Raw genomic sequence first — 21,191 nt, forward strand, 5'->3', positions numbered from 1 at the left:
CTTTATTATTCTTGAAAAAGACAATGATTATTTATTGAAAAGATTCTCCTGATCACCTCAACTACTCATTTAAACTCCAAATATACCAAAAGCAAAGCACACAACTAAAATGTGTCTCAATGTAATACACAAAATATGTCTATCAGCACACAAAATACAATATAAAGTTAAAATCAACTGTATTTTTTATGAGCTTGTAATTTTGGATTGAACAAAAGTATTTCAACCAATGCGAAAGCAGTTCTCAGATAAATGCATTCCATTAGAACAGGAAATGGGACTGGCCTTTACTGTAATGTCCAACTGTGTTAACAAATAACTCCACATTCATCATTAGAAAGCCCGTCTGCTGCTGACCTTATTGAGAAGCTACACTTGCTTCGCCATTCAGTCAAGAGATTACCTCATCAATGAGTGTGAGAGGAAGAGTGTGTAATACTGTGGAGAATGACTCATAGTCTGTCCATGATAAAACACAGCCACACCAAGTCTTGTTTAATGTAGTTCTGGATACAGTGAACACACCTTTTTTTCTGAAGCTTCAAAGCCACCGAGTTTAATTACACCTGGTCACATGTTAAGCAGGATTTAAGTTTTTACTTTCTAACTTTACAATGGTAGAGTCAATTTAAACACTAAGGTACTGTTACTGTGTTTCGCTCTAATGTTACAGTGCTTTGTGTGCACATCCTATTTGTTTCAGGGGTCCTAAAAAAAAGCCTAAGCAGAAGTGTCCGATCTGCAAAGTACTACTGAGTGCAGGAAGCTGATAAATTATTGACTGTGCCCCAGGTCTTGAATGAAAAAAGATGGCCCTTTGGACCAAATATAGCCACTTGTGCCAGGTGAGATAAAATCATTTCAAGAAGCTGGATTGTCCAGACAATTACTTGTTCCTTTGACACCACATGCCGTCTAGAAAATAAATATACCGGTACCATTACAAGTGGAGTCGACTTAAAAATTACCTAGTTTCTGTCAACAAAACAACACTTTGAGCTTTAGTACAGCACTCACTTTCTGACCTATGGGGAAACATTTTAAAGTAGACTAATATGATTGTACAAGTGGGTTCAGATAAACGTGAATCATAGCTTTCTTCGTGCCTCTGGACACACATCACTGTCACATGCCCGGGATAAGGGAGAGCCGTTACCTCATCTAACAGCTAACGTTAATCCAAAAGACCACCGGGGAGATAAATTAAATACCCAATGAGCTCAATTTAAAGCACACTGAACCGCTGAGCTTCTTTATCGTTTTAATTAACGATCTGTGACAGTGGATTACGACTTACAACCGTCTCTAATAAAAACTTATTTGGAAATATAAGATCGCTCACCCACACAACCCACTAGCCACTGTTAGCTAATAAACGGGCTGGTTAGCCAAACTAAGCCCGCGCCGGGATGTCCCTAACGGGCTGGTGACGGCTCGGCTACCGTTAGCCTTTGCTGCTAGCCAGTCCAAGGCTTGCCGCGGCGTGCTATCACACAGGGTATTTAACGTTGTGTAATGCTACCCGGAGGCGCTGTATAGTTGATATCAGCGGGGCAACAAAGAGATGGCTTTTAACTCTAAAAACAGGCAGCCAACATTGCTGCTCCTTGCCTCGCTCAAACAGCTTGTATTAGGGTTTCATCCTCTTTCTTCATCCACGTTAGCTAGCTAGTTAACCTACCACACCATTAGCTTACGTTAGCTCGCTGTTGCTAGCGTAGCAAACAGCAGCTGACTGTCAGAACCATAACGCTCAACCGGGAAAAAGGTGACAAAGACCTTACTGTTAGTGGTGGACTCGGAGAAATCCTTATTTTCTGTTCATTCATGAACGGCGGACGAGATGGACACGGGTGTAGTGCCTGGGAGACACACAACGAACACTGTGAAGAAAAGATTTGTAGTACACGCCCTTGACGACGAGGATTGGAGTCCACGTTTTCTCCGTAACCGATTTCTCTAAACGATTGGACAGAGCCGGACCTCGAACTAATCGAACACGAAGGTGATTGGTTTATGTCTGGGCATTACGTTGTTTATGAATGTGTTCACGGTAGGTGCGCTTCAGTTCGTCTGCGGCGCCGCGGGAACGGACTTAAGTCTAGACATAAAAAAATAAGCACATATCCAGCATGTGGTGATCTATTGTTACCCCAACAAAGGAGTGAACTGAGCTATTTCCTCCTGTGTCCCCCTAATATATATATATATATATATATATATATATATATATATATATATATATATATATATATATATATATATATATATATATAAGTTATATATATTATTTGTAACCAATACAGTTTTAAAACCCGGTACAAAATCACACGGAATAATATGTTTTGTAAATTTGAGATATAATGTGCAAAAACATATTATTATATAGCCTTATTCTCCTATTACTACCATGCTATAATGCTGTGATTTTAATTTAAAAAAAACTGCAAGAAACCAGAAAAATTAGTCTTTGAGGCACGAGTACAATATAAATATAGGGTTTTCATATATAAGATTTTAATAGAATTAGGCACATGAAGCAATGAGACATGTGAATTGAGGCATATCAAATAGACACCCTAGACAGAAAACATTTCTAAATTGCTGGGTGGCATGTAGAGCTCAACCAACATTATCAGCTTATATTCATCTTTCACAGATATATATTGTATCGCTACACAGGTAAAAAGTATTTGACCCACTTCCTGAGTTCTTATTTTTTGTATGATTGTCACAATTTTATGTTTCAGATCATCAGACAAACCAATATTAGACAAAGATAACACAAGCAATCATAAAATACAGTTTTTACATTTATTAAGGGAAAAGAGTTATCCAAACCTACCCGACCTTTCATGAAAAAGGTGACCCAATAAACTGTATAACTGGTTGTGCCACCTTTGGCAGCAGTCAAGCGTTTGCAGTGACTAACAATGAGTCTTTCACATTGCTGTGGAAGAATTTTGGCCCACTTTTCTTTTCAGACTTGTTTTCTTCTTTTTTGTGCCATTGATGGTTGAACTTGTTTGTGTTGGTTCTCTTTCAGCATCTTCTGGTAGTGATCAGAATGAATGATTTCACTCTAAAGCAGCAAAGCAGCCCCAGACCATTACACTGCCACTACCATGTTTGACTGTTGGTATGATGTTCTTTTTATGTACTGATACTGTGTTAGTTTTACCCCAGATGTATCAGGAAACAAACCTTCCAACAAATTCAAGTTTTGTCTCAAAACTCCACAGAATATTTTCCCAAAAATCTTGGGGATGATCAAGATGTCTTTTTCTTGGCAAATGAGAGAAAGAGCCTTTGTGTTCTTTGGGGTCAGCTGTGGGTTTTTTGTAGCTCTCTGATGGATACCATTTTTGCCCAGTCTCTTTCTTATTGTTGAATCATGAACTCTGAACTTAACTGGGAAAAGTGAGGCCTGCAGTTCCTTAGATGATGTTCTGGGTTCTTTTGTGGCCTGGATGAGTCGCCGATGTGCTCTTGGAGTAATTTTGGTAGGCTGGCCACTCCTGGGAAGGTTCACCATTATTCCAAGCTTGCTCCGATTGTGGATGATGGCTCTCACTGTGTTTGACTGGAGTCCCAAACCCTTAGAAATGGCAATAACATTGTAACCCTTTCTAGTCTGAGAGATGTCAATGACTTTGTTTCTCATCTGTTCCTGAGTTTCTTTAGACTGTAATAATAATAACTGTGGAATGGTGTGTAGTTTTTAAGGTCTTATAAGCTACTTCACTTTGTCATACAGGTTTTATATAAGTGGCGTCTTGGTTCAACAGGTCTGCCAGTAATCAGGCCTGGGTATAGCTAATGAAATTGATGTTAGCTCAAAAAAAATGTGGTTAATCACAGTTAATTAATGACTTAACAAGAGGGGCAATAACTTTTTCACATAGGACCAGGTAGGTTTGGATAGCTCTTTTGCCTTAACAAATGAAATCGTAATTTAAATATTGCATTTTGTATTTTCTCAGGTTATCTTTGTCTAATATTACATTTTGCTTGATGATTGGAAACTTCCAGTGGAACAAGTATATAAAAAATAAGAAATCAGAAATGGGGCAAATACTTTTTCCTGACACTACTGAGATGAAAACTTTTTCTTTACAGAACATAAAGAAGAAAAAAAGATGTTTGTGGTCATTTAGAAAAAAAATGTCACATAGTTTGTTCATCAGAATAGCTCCAGCTTCATTATTCAAGATCTTCATTATTTAAGATTAGATCTCTCTGCAGTACATGAAGCAGAGTAGACAGCTGAGCAGAGGTGATACAGAGTCAAGTTCTGCTCTTAACTTGTTAATTTTTTTTAAAAATACAATAAGTCCATATAGAGTCCAGCTTTTTCCCATTCGCATATGTACAGAAGCAAAAATCAAATCAGATAAAAATTAATAATCAGAAATTTTAGTCCCTAAAACTTTGATTCACTATTGACCTAAGAAAAATCCACCTACCTCTATGTTGTAGTAGTTAACAAATTTGCCTTACATGTGAAACATCCCTGTCTTGAGACCGAACAGGGAAATAAAACCAGCCTCAGGAGATCAGAGGCTTGTGTGTCCCTCATGCTGGCCCAGATAAATGGGAGGGTGGCATCAGGGAGGGTGTAAAACTGTGCCAAATCAAACATGCAGACCCATCTTTGTGGTGAATAGCTAAAAGTACCTCTAAAAGTACCTCAGACTATAATTTTGATTTTTAAAATACTCATAAGTATGAATTTATGATTTAACATCAAAGTCATATAGAACTCTTTAGAAGAAAAATACTAACCACACATCACAACTCTGACACTTTTAAGCTACAGGGCAGTTTGTTCAATAATAATAATAATACACAAATATATACACACATGCACCATAAAAACAGAAGTGAAGCTTGATTTCCTGCTTGAATTCACAGTAGACACAGTAGATGTTTTTAAGAAGTGTTCAGATTTTCTCTTCTTTACTGCAACAATGCTTGAACTGAATTGTAGGCGAAAAAAATATATAATGTTTTCTTTTCTTATCTGCAAATCTCTCTATCTCTCTAAAACAGCATCTCTAACCTTCACCCTGTCAGCCTGGAGGAGTCATTATTGCGCACTTTTCCCTGAAAACATAACAATAACGTTACACATAAATGAAAAAAGATACAGAAAAAATGTGCCAAGCAAAATGTTCTTGAGTTTAGTTTTCCATCTAATAATGATTATGTGAAAGGTGTTGTACTTCTTCCATCCATTTTCTCAGCGATAAAGAAGATGCAATATCCAGCTGCAGACTGAATATGCTGCAAACTCTTATTGTTAAAGCATGAGCACCTTAATAACAAAAGTCTGTAATCTGGTAGATATGTGTTTATCTATTGCAATAAAACAAGAGGAATACTCTACATAGATCTTTAAAAAGGATCTGCCTCCTGTATTTCTAAACCACAGTCATTTAAGTTTAACACTTAAACCCCATAGGTAAAAAGGTAACACATACACACAAAAATTTATTATAAATTTTACAAAATGGCTGGGATTAGTTGATTTTTTCCCCCCAAAAGTTCTGTGCATGTGCTACCTTTATACTTTACGTTTTTAACAATGGAAAGTAACCTACTATTTATTTGAATTGTACCTATAATAGTTAAGGTGTACAATACTGTCAAGACTATTATAATAGCAGCGCATATGGTGTCTTTTGCATACACTAAATATATACAGTAAAACTGTTACTCGGTGTACTTTTCAAAAACAGTATAGTTTAAACACGTTGGATTTCAGGAAAGTGGCCTCTTCCTTTAAGGGGCAATTTTCCAGACAATACTCATTTTTGCTATTATGAAGCGGAGTAAATACAGCAGAAATCATCTGACCCTGAACCATGCTTGCTTTAGGCTCATACTTGCCATGATGCACTTTCTTCTACACTCCTCTTTTTTACTCCTGATACATTTACCTTTGTCCTCTCTCACATAGTTTGACTTTCTTCTTCTCTATGCTCCTTCTCTCTTCTCATCTCCCAAGCCAGTGACCCTAGATGGCTGCCCCTCCTTTAGGCTGGTTTGCTTGCTCACAGTAGATCGTCTGATTGTTGAGGTTTTTTCTCTAATATTGTAGGGTCTTTTCCTTATAGTGTAAAGCACCTTTAGGCCACTGTTTTTGTGAATTGGTGCTATGTAAATCAAGTCAAAATGCATTGAATGTCTCGAAGGTAATTTCAAATCTTTGTAATCTTATTGCAATCACTAAGACCACCTTCTTCTCTCGGGTACTCACTGGTGTTGGAGCTGTAGCTATAGCCTGGAGTGGTGGGTGGTGGTGACTCTGAATCCACAGAAGCTGTATCTTCATCCTGGGAGCAGCCTGCTTGGATGGCCCGCAGGTAGCTATGGCTGCGCGACCGGAAGCACGTAGGCGCAGGCAGATCCAGAGCCTCCACAGCCTGCGATTCCCCCTCACAGTACGGTACAGTGTGCCCACAGCCCTGCCCGCATACCTGAAAGAACGTGTGCAGACTCACACGCTAAGGGCAGAGGGCAGACTGATAAACATGCATTAAACAGACCTATGCTTATGATGGAAAAACTGCTCAGATATAAAAATCTTACTAAAGTAAAACCAAAGCATCAACAGCAAATGAAGCCAAAAGAGATGCGGTAAAAATGTCCCTGTGGTTGTGCGAGAGTTTCCTAAAACTGCTTTATACATTCAAGTATTTTATGCAGTGGTTTTCAAACTAGGGCTTGGGTGTCATCCAAAGACTAACAAAACAAATCCGTGGGGTTGTGAGATGAGTGATGGGGTTGGAAATAAATATGTGGAAATTTGAAGTGTGTGGGCAGCAGTCTAAAAGTCTATACTAAGTAATAAAGCTGTAGGATACTTTAAAGAGCGATGGCATTTTTAACATCTGCATTCAGTGGTATAAAAATTGAACACACCTAAAACCTAGAACCAGGTTAATCGTTTTGTGCTTGCCTCAGGGTCAGTATAAAAGTAAATCACAATGCATTGTCTGAGTTGCCTAAAATAGCTTTCACTGTTGCATGGATTTGTGTTGTCACTGCACGATGGGAAAAAGCATCGACATCCGGCAGCAACTGAAATGTTTGATCAAGCGACATAAAAAGAAGCAGAAACAAGCATCAGCAGTTATTTTTATATCTGGCATTTCAGGACCAAACACGAAAGTGTTGTGTTGTGGGTGGCATATAAACAAGAAAAATTAGGCCTGCTCATTCCAAAAGCTGTGCATGAGTACCAAGAAATCCTTTAGGTCCGACTGACTTTACCTCTGGCCTAAATCAAGTCTCTATCATTAATATTAAACATTTCCAAAGATAGTGATGCCATTCCTTCTCTATGAAAGGTATTTTTACCTCCAATCCTGCTGATGAAGATGTACAACAAGCTCCCTCAGGTTTTTACTGAGTCATATCTTCCACTCTGACATTCTGCAAACACTCTGAGGCATCATTTTGATTCGTCAAGTTTATTCCCGACTGGTTTATTCATAAACCATCTCTGCAGTCTTATAGACATTCATTTAAATATTCTCTCACAGTAGCTTCAAAATGTAAAGGTTGTGGCAGTCTATTTTATATACACGTTATACGTTCTCTTTTCTTGGAAGTAGGGTGGGTTCTTGAAGTCAATCAAAATTATGCAATTTTAGAAATTTTAGAAGGTATTTATACTTTAAATATTGCTTCAATTAATCCAGCTTTAAATCTTTCCTTCATTAAATTCATATTTTAACTGTTTTCAAAAGACGATTGTTGGGTTTTTTGCAGTTTGTGATGCAGCGCTTTCGATTATTTTGTACACTGCTTACTTAAATAAAACAGCAAAAACTACTTCCCTGTGGGAACTTATTAATAAAACACCCAATTCAAACAGACTAATTAAAATTATCTTTGTCAATAATAACAACAATAAATAATAAAGAGATCATAGACATACCTGAGTGCCCGAGCCTCTGCCCAGTGTACCAGAGCATTGGCTGAAATCATTGTTCCTGTGGCGTGGAGGGGCCTCTAAAGGACTCACCAGGCAGTCTAAGTTATCAAGGCTCCGATTAGTGGACAGCTCTTTCAGGGACGGCAGGGTGCTGTGGAAGTGAACGTAATAATCAGCCTCTCAGAAGTCAGAGCCTGGAATAAGTAAGGGGCTGTGTTTAATTGATGATATCCAGGAGTAACCTAAACCAGAGAAATGTTCCCCTGGGTTTTTTCAAATTAAACACGACTGAGATGTGTGGATAGTGATGTGTGCTAGTGCTTAAATAGCAGTACAGAGGAAATAACGATACAAGAGCAAAACTGCTAAATAGAATTTGAGAGATTTGCATTTCAGTTTATTTAAAAAAAAAAAATTCCTCTGTTCTGCCTTGCCAAGTTGGCACCTGGTGTTAGTGAAAATGTGTGTGCAATAAGCAACAGGGTGTGCTGGAGTGATTTTCATGGAAAGTTTACATGTTATGAAATCAGGGCTTGAGAAAGTGGGTAAAAGTACTAACACGCCACTCAGGGTACCTGCAAGGTGAAAGATGGAACTGTGGGTGGAGAGGAAAATTACTGGCAGGGTTAGGCAAAAAAAGTGGTGGAAAACAGTGGTAGGATCACTTAGGGTGGGTAGGGCCACACTGCCTGCCTCTAGGTTACACTGACCTCAGATGCTGCATAGAGCACGCACTTTGTAGAGGAGACCACAGATAATCCTCCCGCATGAGAGCGTAGCAACGAGGCCTGTCCGTTTGGATGTAGAGGTAAAACACATGGCAAAAAGTTCACCTACTGCTTTTGCAGCACATAAAAATGGAATGTATATAGTTTCTTGTCCCCTTTCATTAGACTGCATGTTTATCTCCAATGTATATCTTCTATGAGCTTGTTTTGACCAAGTACTTCTGCACATACTGACATTTATTCATGACAGGATGCTGCCACCTGCTGACTACCTTTGGAGGCATGAGAAAAATACCCCTATAGCAAATACCCCTTCAGTGCCTGTTTATATTTTAATGGATGTAATGTAAAAGGGCACAAAATCAACAGTGGCAAAACAATGAGCGTGATAAAGAAGGTCATATTTTGACTCACTACACTGTAGGACTCACTTGCGTGGCGTCGGTGGCGGCTGCTGCTCACTCAGTGACTGCTGGGTGGCTTTCATGTAGCTCAGGCGGCGAGCTGCAGATTTGGGCGAAGGTTTGGGGCTTCCCTCTGAGTCATCACTGTCCTCTAAGTCTCCCATAGCTTTGACATAACTGCCACTGCGCATCCTTCGACAAGGGATCTCAGTTCCTTTGGTCCTTCCATGACCCAAAGTTCCTGCCCAGTCGCCCAGGGGGACCTGGATTATGCAAACGAATGCTTTGTTAAAAAACTTTCAAATACAGAATAATACAGTATCCCCGCGTGCATTTCCTAGTTTTTCACAATATGATTGTGAGGATGTGCAGCAATGGCTTAACAAAGGTGATATGATTGTCACGACTTGTGAGAAACTCTGCAAATGTGACAATAAAGATTCCCGGTGCTCAAACATTAAAAAACAAGACATACACAGAGAAATGATAAACAGATCCATGCAAACTTCCAAAAAATGATGATGGAGATGAATACTCACGAGCCCTCCTACCTGAAGGAACTGTTGTGCCAAGTCTTGGTGGCATGACTTTGATTTAAGCAGGGTCCTGTTGACTGTAGCAGAGCCCTTCTGCAACACCTGCCTAGCCTGGGTAAGTGTGAGAGTGGACCAAGAGCCCCTTTTCACCAGTGTATCGTCCTTGCTTCCCCTAGTTCTTCCTTCCTCTTCCTTGGATCCTACTTGTGTTGCTGGGCATGCCAGAAACTTGAGGTCACTGCTGCTTTTGGAGGTCTTGAGAGTATGTGCAGAAATTGTGTTATAGCCCTGTGGAATATGTCTTGGAGGGGCCTGGCTGTCTGACACCGCTCTGCCAAGAGTCATCATGCTCAGTGGGTTGCGGTAACCTACAGCTATAGTGCCAGCTTTGGTAGTGTCAGTGTCCAGGGCATCATCTGAGCCCCAGAGGCCTAGTGTACTAGGTCTAGGTCTCTGCTTTTGCCCTTCAGTCTTAGCCCTGTCTTTACTTTTGCTCCTGCGGGTTGGTCTACCACTATCCTCACCACTTCCTGTAGACCCAGTCATTCCTCCTGCAGAGCGCCCATTTAAGCTACCCTTGATTGCAGAGTTTTCCAAGGACTGAGACTTGGCAAACAGCTTCTGCACAGAATGCATCAGGTGGCGTATGCGTCCTGGACTCTCACTGCGTTGCTTTGACATACGGCCTCTGTGGAACTGCAGTGTACTGAAGCCATCACGCTGTAGGGGCAGGTGCCTCTCTAGCTGATCCAGTAGGCTGGAAGGTAACCGGTTCATCTTTGCTGCTGCTGCAGACGAGATAGTGGCCGATCCACTGGTGATCATAGGGGCACCAGTCAGGCCCAGACCCAAGCCCATACCCATAGACAAGGATGTGGATAGTGTCCCTGCCCTGCTGCCCTGCCCAACTCCACCACCAGTAGCCATACAGGCCTGGGAGCAGTCAACCTGGTCAGTCTGAGAGGTAAAATGCAGACGAGGGAAAGTGCTGCTGTTGGACATCTGGCTGAAAGGCAGCAAGCAGTCAGGAGTCAAGGTGGTGGGGCTGGTGGGAGGGCACTGGTGGAGATGGGGGTCCAGAGTGCCATAGTGGTTTATAGTAGGGCTCAACAGAAAGGAGCTGTGAGGGTCAGAGGTCAAAGGACACAAAGGCTTCTGGGAACAGCCCGCTGGTTCACACGAGTCAGAAAGGTGACGACTGCGGTTGGCTCCTAACCCTTTCATGGTGGCTGAGGTATTGTCCTTAAAACATGTCTCCAATTAGCGCGGGTCTACTGACCTGCTGGGCCCATTCTGCAATGCAGAAAAATGAAAGACACAGAGAAAACATCTGATTAAACAATGGAAATTCAAGTCTCTGCTGCTGATACTCAGTACATGCAGTCTGTTAATGAAAAGAGCAAATACAAAAATGTAAAGACTTCAGGGCACATTTGTGCCATATTTTTGTTATTTCCATTGATTGACTAGCTTTTCTTCCCCCCCCTTTTTTAGCTGCCCTTTCTAAAAGTAATGTTTCATTTTCTTTTTTAAATGTACAGGTGTTTGTCCCATTCTAGGGATTGCTGACAGTCCACCAAGCCATTTGTGAACAATTTTAAGCTTCATAAAAGCATAGAAGTAACTCTAAATTCCCATATTTAAAGCTAATGACCAAATTAGAGTTGGAGCACATTTAGAAGTGTTAATCCCTCTGTGTCCTTGGATTATCAGAGGAGTAACTGAAAAAAAATGTGTGGTGCATTTCACAGAAGAAACACAACAATGAAAATAATGTGGAAAGGAGATCTACTGTCCTCTACAGCACTGTAAGTTCCTGCATACTGTAAGTTGATTAAAAAAAACACACCACTAGGTGGAGCACCAGTAGCAAGTGCCTACATAACAGTGTGTTGCTTGAGTGGAAATTTACACACACATTTTGTATTTGGCTCTTAAAGTACACTTCAAATTGAATATATCAAGCTTTAACGAAGTATGTGTGTATGAAATATTAAAACAATCCTACTATGCGATAGAAAATTTATTGCCATTTAAACGCTCTGAACACTTTATAAGCAGTTTTCCTTCAATCACTGTCTCTATTATTCTGCTGCTGAATACATAAGCGCAATCGAGCCACAAGATTGAAAAAACAAAAGACAGTAAATCACATATTATTCACAGGGAATAGAAGAAGCTATTCAGCTTACTGTATGAATTGTTTCACCAAAGCAGGAAACTAGACAGCCAAGGGCCCAATATAAGACATCATTATGATGTACAACCTGGAGATACTACACTGACAATGCATAGGAGAACGATTTTGTGACTCATACATGTAAATGAGCTTTATATTTAAGAAGCACCATTTGTCTCCAAAGCAGGAAATAAACCCTCATTTCCACAAATCATTTTTGGTCCTTTGCCATCCTCTCAAATCTACTTACTGTACTAGGAATTGTGATTCTTTCTTTTCTAACTAAAGGGAACAATAAATCTTCCCTAAAGCTCACTAAAAGAAGAATTTTGAGACAAAGCAAATATTTTGCAGTTGCACTTCAGAGGAAACTATATTGGGTACAAGCGGAAATAAAAACAGAGAGCAATCTGAAATAAAACTTCACTCTAATGCCCATGTCACAGCTATAACCAGCGAACTGACAGGGGATGACAGCTCTGATGTGTAGCTAATGGCTGCTTTTTCACTGCCTTTTTGGGGTAACACTAAATCTAATGCAGCCTCCTCGTCAATAATAAACACCACAGTTTCCAGTGCAACAATGATAATTTTAACACAGCACTTCATCATCTATTGCATAAGATGTATCTTTGTCATAAAGTGCCTCGGCAACACATCAGCAGGATGACCATAAGCAGAAAAACAGACACACAATAGAGAGCAAATCAAGGAAAGAGAGATATTTGAGTGCGACTGTCACGTGTGTCTTCTATCACAGGTTTATTCATCCTCAAAGCTCACTATGAAAAGACAGTAATATTGCATCAAGGTTATGAAAACTCATAATTCACAAAGCAGAAATCCATGTTGCATTAAATTCGCTCCAACAGATGCTGTCTGTATCAGAGTGGAGTGACTCACCGATCAGTCAATGGTAAGAGCCCTCTCCCACAGCAAGCATGAAATCTTGCCTGGGAGCTGAATGCAGAATGTTAACTGCACACATTTTCATTTTGCTGTGTTGGTTTGTCACTTCTTACATCTCTCCGACCTCCCATACACAATTTACAGTGAGGGAGCAGCCACTTATCTGAGTCAGTGTTCCTGGACGGGCGCAGCAGTGTGCTGACAAATACACCAGCGTTTTACAACGGCGCAGGCTGCTGTAATTCATCCGCCCGAGCTGACTGTAGCCCCACGTGTTCGCGTCCTGTAGGTGCCACTGCTGACAAACTGACACACACCTACACATGCTGGCACACCGACACACACAGAAACGTGCTAAATCGCCCACCTACCCATCCACTGCACCAACGAAACCCTGTCAAGTGTTGAGCATCACAGGGGAAAGATGAGAAAGAAATACTGTTCACAGTTCATGTAACTCTGTCGCAGGTTCAGTGCATCTGTCTGTCTGTCTGTGAGATGGTGGCCAGAAGGCTACTGCATAATTACAAGGTGAATGAATCCTTAGACTGCAATGAAGATGGCACATTTAAGACCCTGTTTCACATGCTCACACATAACACGGGTGTAGCAGTGACTGGCTGAGCAGAGAATTTTTTCATTCACTGGGTGACGGAAATGTCCTTAACTAGCAGTTCCAGGTACTGTGTTGTCATTCAGTATCTAAGGTGTGACCTGTCAGTGTTATACTAGCTACAGCTGTAGTCTGCTTAGGTGGTGTTGCAGGTGATCTTACAGCTCTTTGAGTATCCTGGTCCCATAAGGGTTTTGGAAGTGAACTATGGAAGGCCACAACCATCATTATATATAATACGAAAAGAGATGTGACACACAGAATGTGTTGTAAATGATAATTGGCTTTAATTGTCAGAATATAAGAGAGTTAGAATTCACTAGCTGGGCCCACGTCCTCATTTTAGGTTTGAAAGCGTTTTAGTAGGTAAAAGTGAATGCTTTGACATGAATTGAGCTGCGGTTTGGGGAAGGCCTCGAAGAAGACTGGCGATGGCTCCTGGGCCTGGCAGATCCCCATGTACTAAATAGAAGTGAAGAAGTTGAAGAATGGAGAACAAGGAGGGAGGGAGGGTGGGGCATGTAAACGACAATGATCAGCTTGCAGAACTCGGGGAACCTATATAGATGACAGCCGGAAGGAGCGTGTTTGGAGGCGTGTTCCTGCTCCTGAAATTCCGATACATAATAAGACAGTATAGTACGGTATTTCTGTATTTGAAAAAACACCTGTAAGTCGTGCATGTTATCTTCCTGAAACCCCAGGTCCTCATATTACATTACATTTTGGCATACTTTGTTAAACTTTATTGTATTACACTGTGAAATAAACTCGTTGTACCCATATGAGGACATGCTTTTGTTTAAAAAACAATTACTTCCCTTTCAAAGATGACATTCAGTTTTTATACTTATCAGGTCCAACTAACCCCAAATAGCTGGGAGAAATTAAAAATAAATCCCAAAGAAGAAAAGAAAAAGTGTGTTGAATGAAAACACAGAATATTATTAAAGAATCTTGCTCAAAAGCAAATAAAGTGACTTGATAAATGTATGGATTTAATGTAAAACTAAAACAAACAATATGCTTAATAAAACAAAAGCTGTCCCTAGTGATTTATACACTGGATATACGTTTGCTAAAAAATGAACATTTATAATTATCTTATGTGTAAATAGTTTTTGAGGAAAATCACATTTGAGCTGTTGAGCAGATATATTGCAATTTCTTTACTAGAATATAACAAGAAATTAAATTTGGTTTTAAATTCAGATTCTCAGGCTTAATTTGCTCCTTTTGATGTAAAAAGCATGTTTTAAACCAGCTCAGGCAGTACCCAGCTTCTTGTGCTATTACAGCTGAGATACACTCGAGCCCACCCTCAACGCTGAACTAGATAAGCATTTAAGAAAAAGAATGGGCGGGTGTTTACAGTAATATTATTTACCTCAGGCTACTTCTCAAAACAGAGAAAAAAATCAAGATAAAACAAATCAGTACACTGAAAGTGAAATAAAATAGCTAATTTCCTTACATTGTGTGGAAAGAATAAATATTCAGTTATGTAAGGAAAATGGTTAAAAATGTGAATTGCTTATGTTAGCATACCAATATGTAAAGACCTAACTATTATATGTATTATCACACAAACATAACAAAAAGGCCAGCAAATGATCACAACATCTGGAGCTTGAAAGTTTACAATTAATAATATTGTCCCTGCTAGTGACGCAATAAACAGAATATTATTTTATTAGAGTTGATAAATATATGTATATGATTTATTTATGTATTTTCCTAGAACAAAGATAATTTAGGGAGTCTTCAATGATTAGTCAATCACTGGTAAGTTCAATGCAATACTCTGGCAAAGACAAAAATGCATAATAATTAATTCAGTTAACAATCAACCGACTGCTCATTTGAAATATAATATGTCCACTCCATTTCCTTCCATCCAGATCGGGGTTGCAAGGTAGCTGAAGCCCATCCCAGCTGCCCCACATGTAGCGGGGCAAATGCATCACACCTAAAGTCAACGCAGAATCCCTAATTAAGCTAACACAATGTCTTTGGATTATGGGAGAAAACCGTAGCACCAAGACAGAAACCACCCAGGTACAGAGACCACATGCAAACTCTACACATGAAGACACTAACTGACCAGGAGGTTCTACCCAGAGGCTTCTTGTTGTGAAACAACAATGCTAAGCAGTGCACCACTGTGCTAAACTCAAGGTAAAAAGAATACACTTTGCTCATATTTTTCTTCTGCCGTCTGAAACCGCATTCTCCCTGTGACAAATCACACAGCCAAAAACCTATCGTCTTTTTTATCAGCTAAAGCAGACCCAAGAATCACCACTTATTCTCCCCAGACTGCAATATGCTGCTGAAAAGGTTAAAAGAGCTAAACTGGAGAGACTTTAAAAAGCACTGGGATGTTTCAAGCTCTACAACGTGTAACATTGAGAGTTCATAATGAGCGCTAAAGCTGGCTTCATACTGGGAAATAAAATTGGTTTAGTATTCATGCACAGTGCTGAAAACACACTTAAACCCCTATTATGATAAACTAGATTTCCCTGCTTGCTGAATTTGCAGACAACAATTCCGTTTTATTTTTGGCCACTCGGGTGCTGCAAGAGCAATCTGTAAACACGACATTGACATATTATCACCTTTTAAGCTGATATGTTGAACTTGTTAACAAACAGTTTCCTGTTTATACAGCCTGCAGACACAGTACAGAGCAACATTATCCTTCATTTGGCGCTGTGCCGCTGGCCACCTGACAAATTTAAGAGCAATATTCGCTCTTCTTAAAGAACAATTTTATCTCAACTAACTCTTGAGGTAAATAGCTGCTAAATGCACAGTTATGATAGCAGCTGGTTGGTAACTGTTTCTGTTTGGTGCTCAGCAGGTATGTATAGTGAGTTTTTTATGAGCAGTGGGAGTGATCCGGGGGGAGCTGCAGACTCAGGTTATAGCTCTGTGTGGCTTAAGCTGCTCCATTCACAGTATACATAATCATTAGACTCAGCACATACTGATTACAGCTGCTTTAAATTCACTAAAGGAGTTTCATTTCAAGTTAGCTCTCTGTTCGAGTTAAAAAAATAAAGCTACAGACTCAAGAAGCCACTTGAGTCATCGAGTAAGTTCAGTTTGAATGCAGTAACACTGTCAGTGGCTCCATTCTCTCATCATGCTAAATATTATAGATAGCCCCCCACACAAGTGTTGATTGTCTGAACTGTTGTACTTGGAGATATATTGAAAAGTGGTTCAAAAGATTTAGATAGAAACATTAATATAACCCATTATATTTTAAATTGTACTCAAATAAACAGTGACAAGCAGTTAACTCTGCACCGTTGGAAGATCCAGGGTTCAGATGTCCTATATAGAAACAGATTCCCATCCTTAAGTGAAATTTTAATCAGTCAGGGCTCCTCTCCGGCTGATTTATTCAAGTATTCCTATTATACTGGCTGTTACTGTATGCTGCGTGCACGCGCGTATATGCGATTTTTTGAGTTGGCCCTGATACAACATTGCTTTAGCATGCTATTGTGTTGGAAATTTCAAAGCCAGATGACAAACAATAAACAAGCTCAAATATTATCAAGGCTGCAGCTTTGCAAACAGAATAAACGCTCATTGTTGGAAGACGTCAGTGACTTCCCAAATACCTTGCATTAATGTTATTTTCAGAGCAGCTTATCAAGAGAAAAATAAATCACAGTGGAGAAAAAATTAATTTTAGGATCCTTTAGATTATGCATCAGATTTCTCTACCACTAAATTAGAGATGTTTTTGATCATTAGGGAACTCCTGCTCAAACAAAAGGAAACAACTTCAGTTATTTAAAATATATGTATATAAAATGTATGGGCTGAAGTTTTTTTCTTCTTCTTTGGCAATATTTTGCAGATGCTATATTTAGTAGAAATAAAATAAAAACCTTAAAATACTCAATAATTTCATGTCTATATCAATAAAACAGGATAGGTACTTATACGGCGGGAAAGCAATTAAGCACACACGTAGAATAATTAGTAAATCACTGGGATGTGATGCTAAGCAGTCAGGTGCTGACAACCCCGCATCTACATAAAACCTGTGTTTTCTGTACATGTATACTATAGTCCACCTAAATCACTGACAATAGAACATGATGAATAATAAAAATGCATGAACAAAAAGTATTCTCTTTATTTTCTTTTTTTTTACACTTCCTGCTTCTATATTTTGTAAACCCAACTTCACAAAAGCATGGAAATTCAATAAAATCCTGATAACCAGTGAAAATGTGCCTGTCTCCCTCCACATTTCCACAAGTACAAAGTCCATGTTAACAGTAATAACACTTAAGATGGGCCAACACCATCCGCTATCCCCACTGTCTAGTGAGAATCTACTAATAGCTTGTTGCAGTCGCTAAGTTATGTCATTTGGTGCTTCCTGTGGATAAAGCAACTGTTATTCTCTACTGCCCTGGGAAAGCAAGAACTGAGGATAACAGGACTAATGAGAACAAAAACCTTAAACATTTATCACAATTCTTTTCCACATGATGTAAATTATACATGCAACTGAGAGGAATTTTTGAAGATTTCAATTTTTCCCTCTCATTAACACATTTCCCCAAACCTATTTGTCAAACTGCCAACACCATCAATCACTGTCATCGGTACAGTGTGATGTTTCGACTCTCTACATTGCTTCACCAATACACAGAAATTCACCAAAAACCAGAACAATATCTCACGGGTTTAAATTTGTACAAAACAACTCAAGTTTAAAAGTGACAGTTGATCTTTTTATGAGGTTTTCAACTATTTCATGGTTAGAGTCATTTAATTTCTGGAATCTCTACTGTATGTTCGACAAATGCACCCATTTATATGTCAATGTGTTAATGGTAACTACACTCACAACAAAAAAGCATTGAAATCTTTTGCTTCTTGCATGACACAAACAGCTTTTATTTATGTTTAAAAAATAGTATTACTCATATTGTCAAACTAGTCCTTTAACATAGTAACACAGCTAGAACACTTCCTGTTTCGTTATACCTTTTCGTTTCTTTCTGAGATTATCAGTATAATGTTCTGTAACATAATGCAGATATAAGAGAGCCATTCTGACAGTGTAGCTGTATATAGCCAAAAACACATTAATGTCAAACATCGTTTATAACCTGAGGGGCTGCAACACAGAGGCATTTTTGTCTGGAAGGGATTTAACTGCCAAGTGTTGGTCAATCACATTACAGGAGAAGGCAGAGGTTGCTGAAAGAATCAGCTACACTCAGGAAAATTGTACTTAATGTGATGATAAAATGCAATCATAAAACAACTTTATGGTTGACGCTGGGCATTTTTCCCCCAACAGAGCTGTCAATGTTTACAGTTTATTTTGAGCTTTTTTAAATTTTAAATTTTATTTATTTTTAATAACGACTGCCAAAAATGAAGTCATAACAGGTGCAACCTGAAGATCAGATTATTACTTTAGGACTTGCCATGCACTGAGTATGTCATTTACAGTGTGGTAAGACTCTGAGAGAGACAGCTGACAGCTTTGGTAACTGCACCCCCTGCGTATTTACAGAAGGTAGAGGTTTTCCAAAGCACCTGCTTATCTCATTCAGTGACTGACAATGTGGATGGCATGCATGCACGCCTCCCAAAATCAGAAAGAATCTTCCTTTCACATTGCTGAACACCGAGGCCGCTGCACTCAAAACATGAAGCCTACTGAAAAATTCAGAGCTCGAAGCATTTGCTGTTCATGGGATTCTCATCAGTGCTTTGCCCATTAAAATGATCCCAAAGCGCTGCTCTCCCTCGTTCACCACTGCACACACTGAAGTGTAATTAGAGTGAGACGTTGCCATTTCCCTTGAGCCATTTACCATCCTCATTGTACTACTTCTGGTTCCCTTCTGCATGTTTTCATTTGGTAACGTCTTGTGCCAGCACTTCAGCACTGCCTCGCCACAAAGATTCACTTCAGTGATTCTGCAAGACTGAACGTCATAGTGCCGGACAGAATAACATTTATGGTGCTCATTTAAAAAAGAGGCGGACTATACAATGATGTGCAAATCTCTAACAGCACTTGCTGGTAAGGTTGAACTGTGCTTGTGATGATACGAATAAGAGCAAAAGTCAAATTCTGGGTTTGAAAAAAATATATATTTTTGTTCTTTTCATGAAAAAGAGCAAGCCTAAGCTGTAGGAGAGCTGTGAACTTTCCTCCCTGTCAAACAGACTTAGACATTACAATGGACTCAGGCGAAACAAGACATAAAGGACCCAATGCTGCACGCATTAACCTCTGCAGTCATGTGCTGTTGTGTCATGCATGCTAAGCATGCACAGCCCAATGTCTACATTGTTAAAACACACTATCCATAAATTCAGAATAGAACTTGGGCTCTGGGGAATTATTACATGCTATTGGTTAGTAGCCAGCATGGCGAATGCTCCGCCAGCGCTAGTTTAAAATGCTGTCAAAGCTTTAATAGTCCTGGGGGGCAGGGCTTAGAGAGGAAATTCTTCACTTTGAAAACTGAAAAGGCAGAACACATAGTACTATGTCACAGGAAACACAATGGGTCCGTTTGAGCTTTGTTTGAGTATTAAACTCAAATGTTTAAATCTGCTCTCTGGTCTCACTCTCGGTATAAGTCTGTCTTACTAGCTGGTTTGATTTCTAACCCATTTTCTAACTATTGGGTTTAATTCTGAGCAGGCTGGATTAAATCTATCCATTTGATTGTGAACTCTGAGTGATTATCTTTTCAATACTAGCTGACCTCTAGAGCAGGACTGGATTTTCTTCAATTTAAAGAAGGACGGTGACCTTAAATCATCGGATTTCATGTCCAGTAAAATAAAGATCCTCTTTGTGCCTACGCAGTTCTTCATGGAGTACCGAGGGATTATTTAAAATAGGTTAACCTGGTACCACTGTGGGCATTTGAGCCTAAATAATAATAATAATAATAATAGTAATGAAACCCAGTGTGTAATTATTCAACTGCAAAAGGCAAAACATTGCATTGGGGGTTTGCAGTTGCATTACCATAACTTCAGCTATATCTTATTGCAGCCTGGGGTGTCTTATTAAAAAGATTTCCAACAATAGTCCAATGTAAATCATATGGGAGGCAAGCTTAGGCCTGCTGAACATTTCCTAACTGCTCAAATTGGGTAATGTGCTAAAAACAAGTTGAAATTAATATTCTGTTTTGGTTTCCGTAGTGTGGAGGGATTAGAGCATCCAAGAGTATCAGGATTTAGGTTTCAGTGTGTACGGCACATGACCAGAGAGAGCAGTTCAGCTGCAGCAGTCAGGCCTGAGGAGCAGCATATCTGTTCATTAAGAGACACACTTAAACAAGAGCAGAAGCTGTTGTGAGGATTACGCCAAGGTCATATTTAATATGCAAAGTTTTTTTTTTTAAATAAAGTGCTGAAAAGTGGTATAATTACAGTGAACATCAAAGCTGTACAGCCAGCAACGAGAGCAATGGGATCAGAAGAATCTCATTTAAAACTATTGGCACAACAGTTTGTTTATGGTAAGAGATTTTACTGATATTACCCTGGACTGGCATTTTAGAATAAAGTTAGAACGTCCTTTTTAAATGTGGAAACCTCGATGAAAATTGAAATACGGCATATCCTAACTTGTCTAATTGTCAGGAGCCAGTATTAGACTACTCCAGCTAAAGAACCACCCTCCCACAAAATAAATTATTGTACTAATAGAAAAATGATAAGCTAAGATATCACTATCACCAAATTTATTGGTAATCCATCTAGTGCGGGATAAACCTTTTCATTGATTTAAAATGAAAGCAAAAGATTCCTTAAATGTTGACCTGTCATAGATGGATTTATTTTCCGTGGTTAAA

The 21,191-nt window shown here is 39.3% G+C and overlaps 1 protein-coding gene across 4 annotated transcripts in view; it reads right to left on the bottom strand.

Annotated features, from left to right (window-relative positions):
* dlgap4a (discs, large (Drosophila) homolog-associated protein 4a) overlaps window positions 1-21,191 on the bottom strand; it is a 98,015-nt gene that overhangs the window by 12,696 nt on the left and 64,128 nt on the right. For 2 of the 4 annotated variants that reach the window (XM_039604704.1, XM_039604703.1), the window contains exons 2-6: window positions 9,617-10,906; window positions 9,105-9,340; window positions 8,656-8,733; window positions 7,949-8,096; window positions 6,263-6,509 (exon numbers count right to left, since the gene is read on the bottom strand). In XM_039604704.1, coding sequence (XP_039460638.1) covers window positions 6,263-6,509; window positions 7,949-8,096; window positions 8,656-8,733; window positions 9,105-9,340; window positions 9,617-10,837 — 1,930 coding nt within the window. In that variant the 5' untranslated portion in view covers window positions 10,838-10,906. The remainder of the gene's footprint in view (window positions 1-6,262; window positions 6,510-7,948; window positions 8,097-8,655; window positions 8,734-9,104; window positions 9,341-9,616; window positions 10,907-21,191) is intronic. The other 2 variants (XM_039604705.1, XM_039604706.1) reach the window with 2 other exon arrangements.

This window comes from Oreochromis aureus, linkage group 20, assembly GCF_013358895.1.
Source record: "Oreochromis aureus strain Israel breed Guangdong linkage group 20, ZZ_aureus, whole genome shotgun sequence".
In the NCBI taxonomy this organism is placed as follows: Eukaryota; Metazoa; Chordata; class Actinopteri; order Cichliformes; family Cichlidae; genus Oreochromis; species Oreochromis aureus.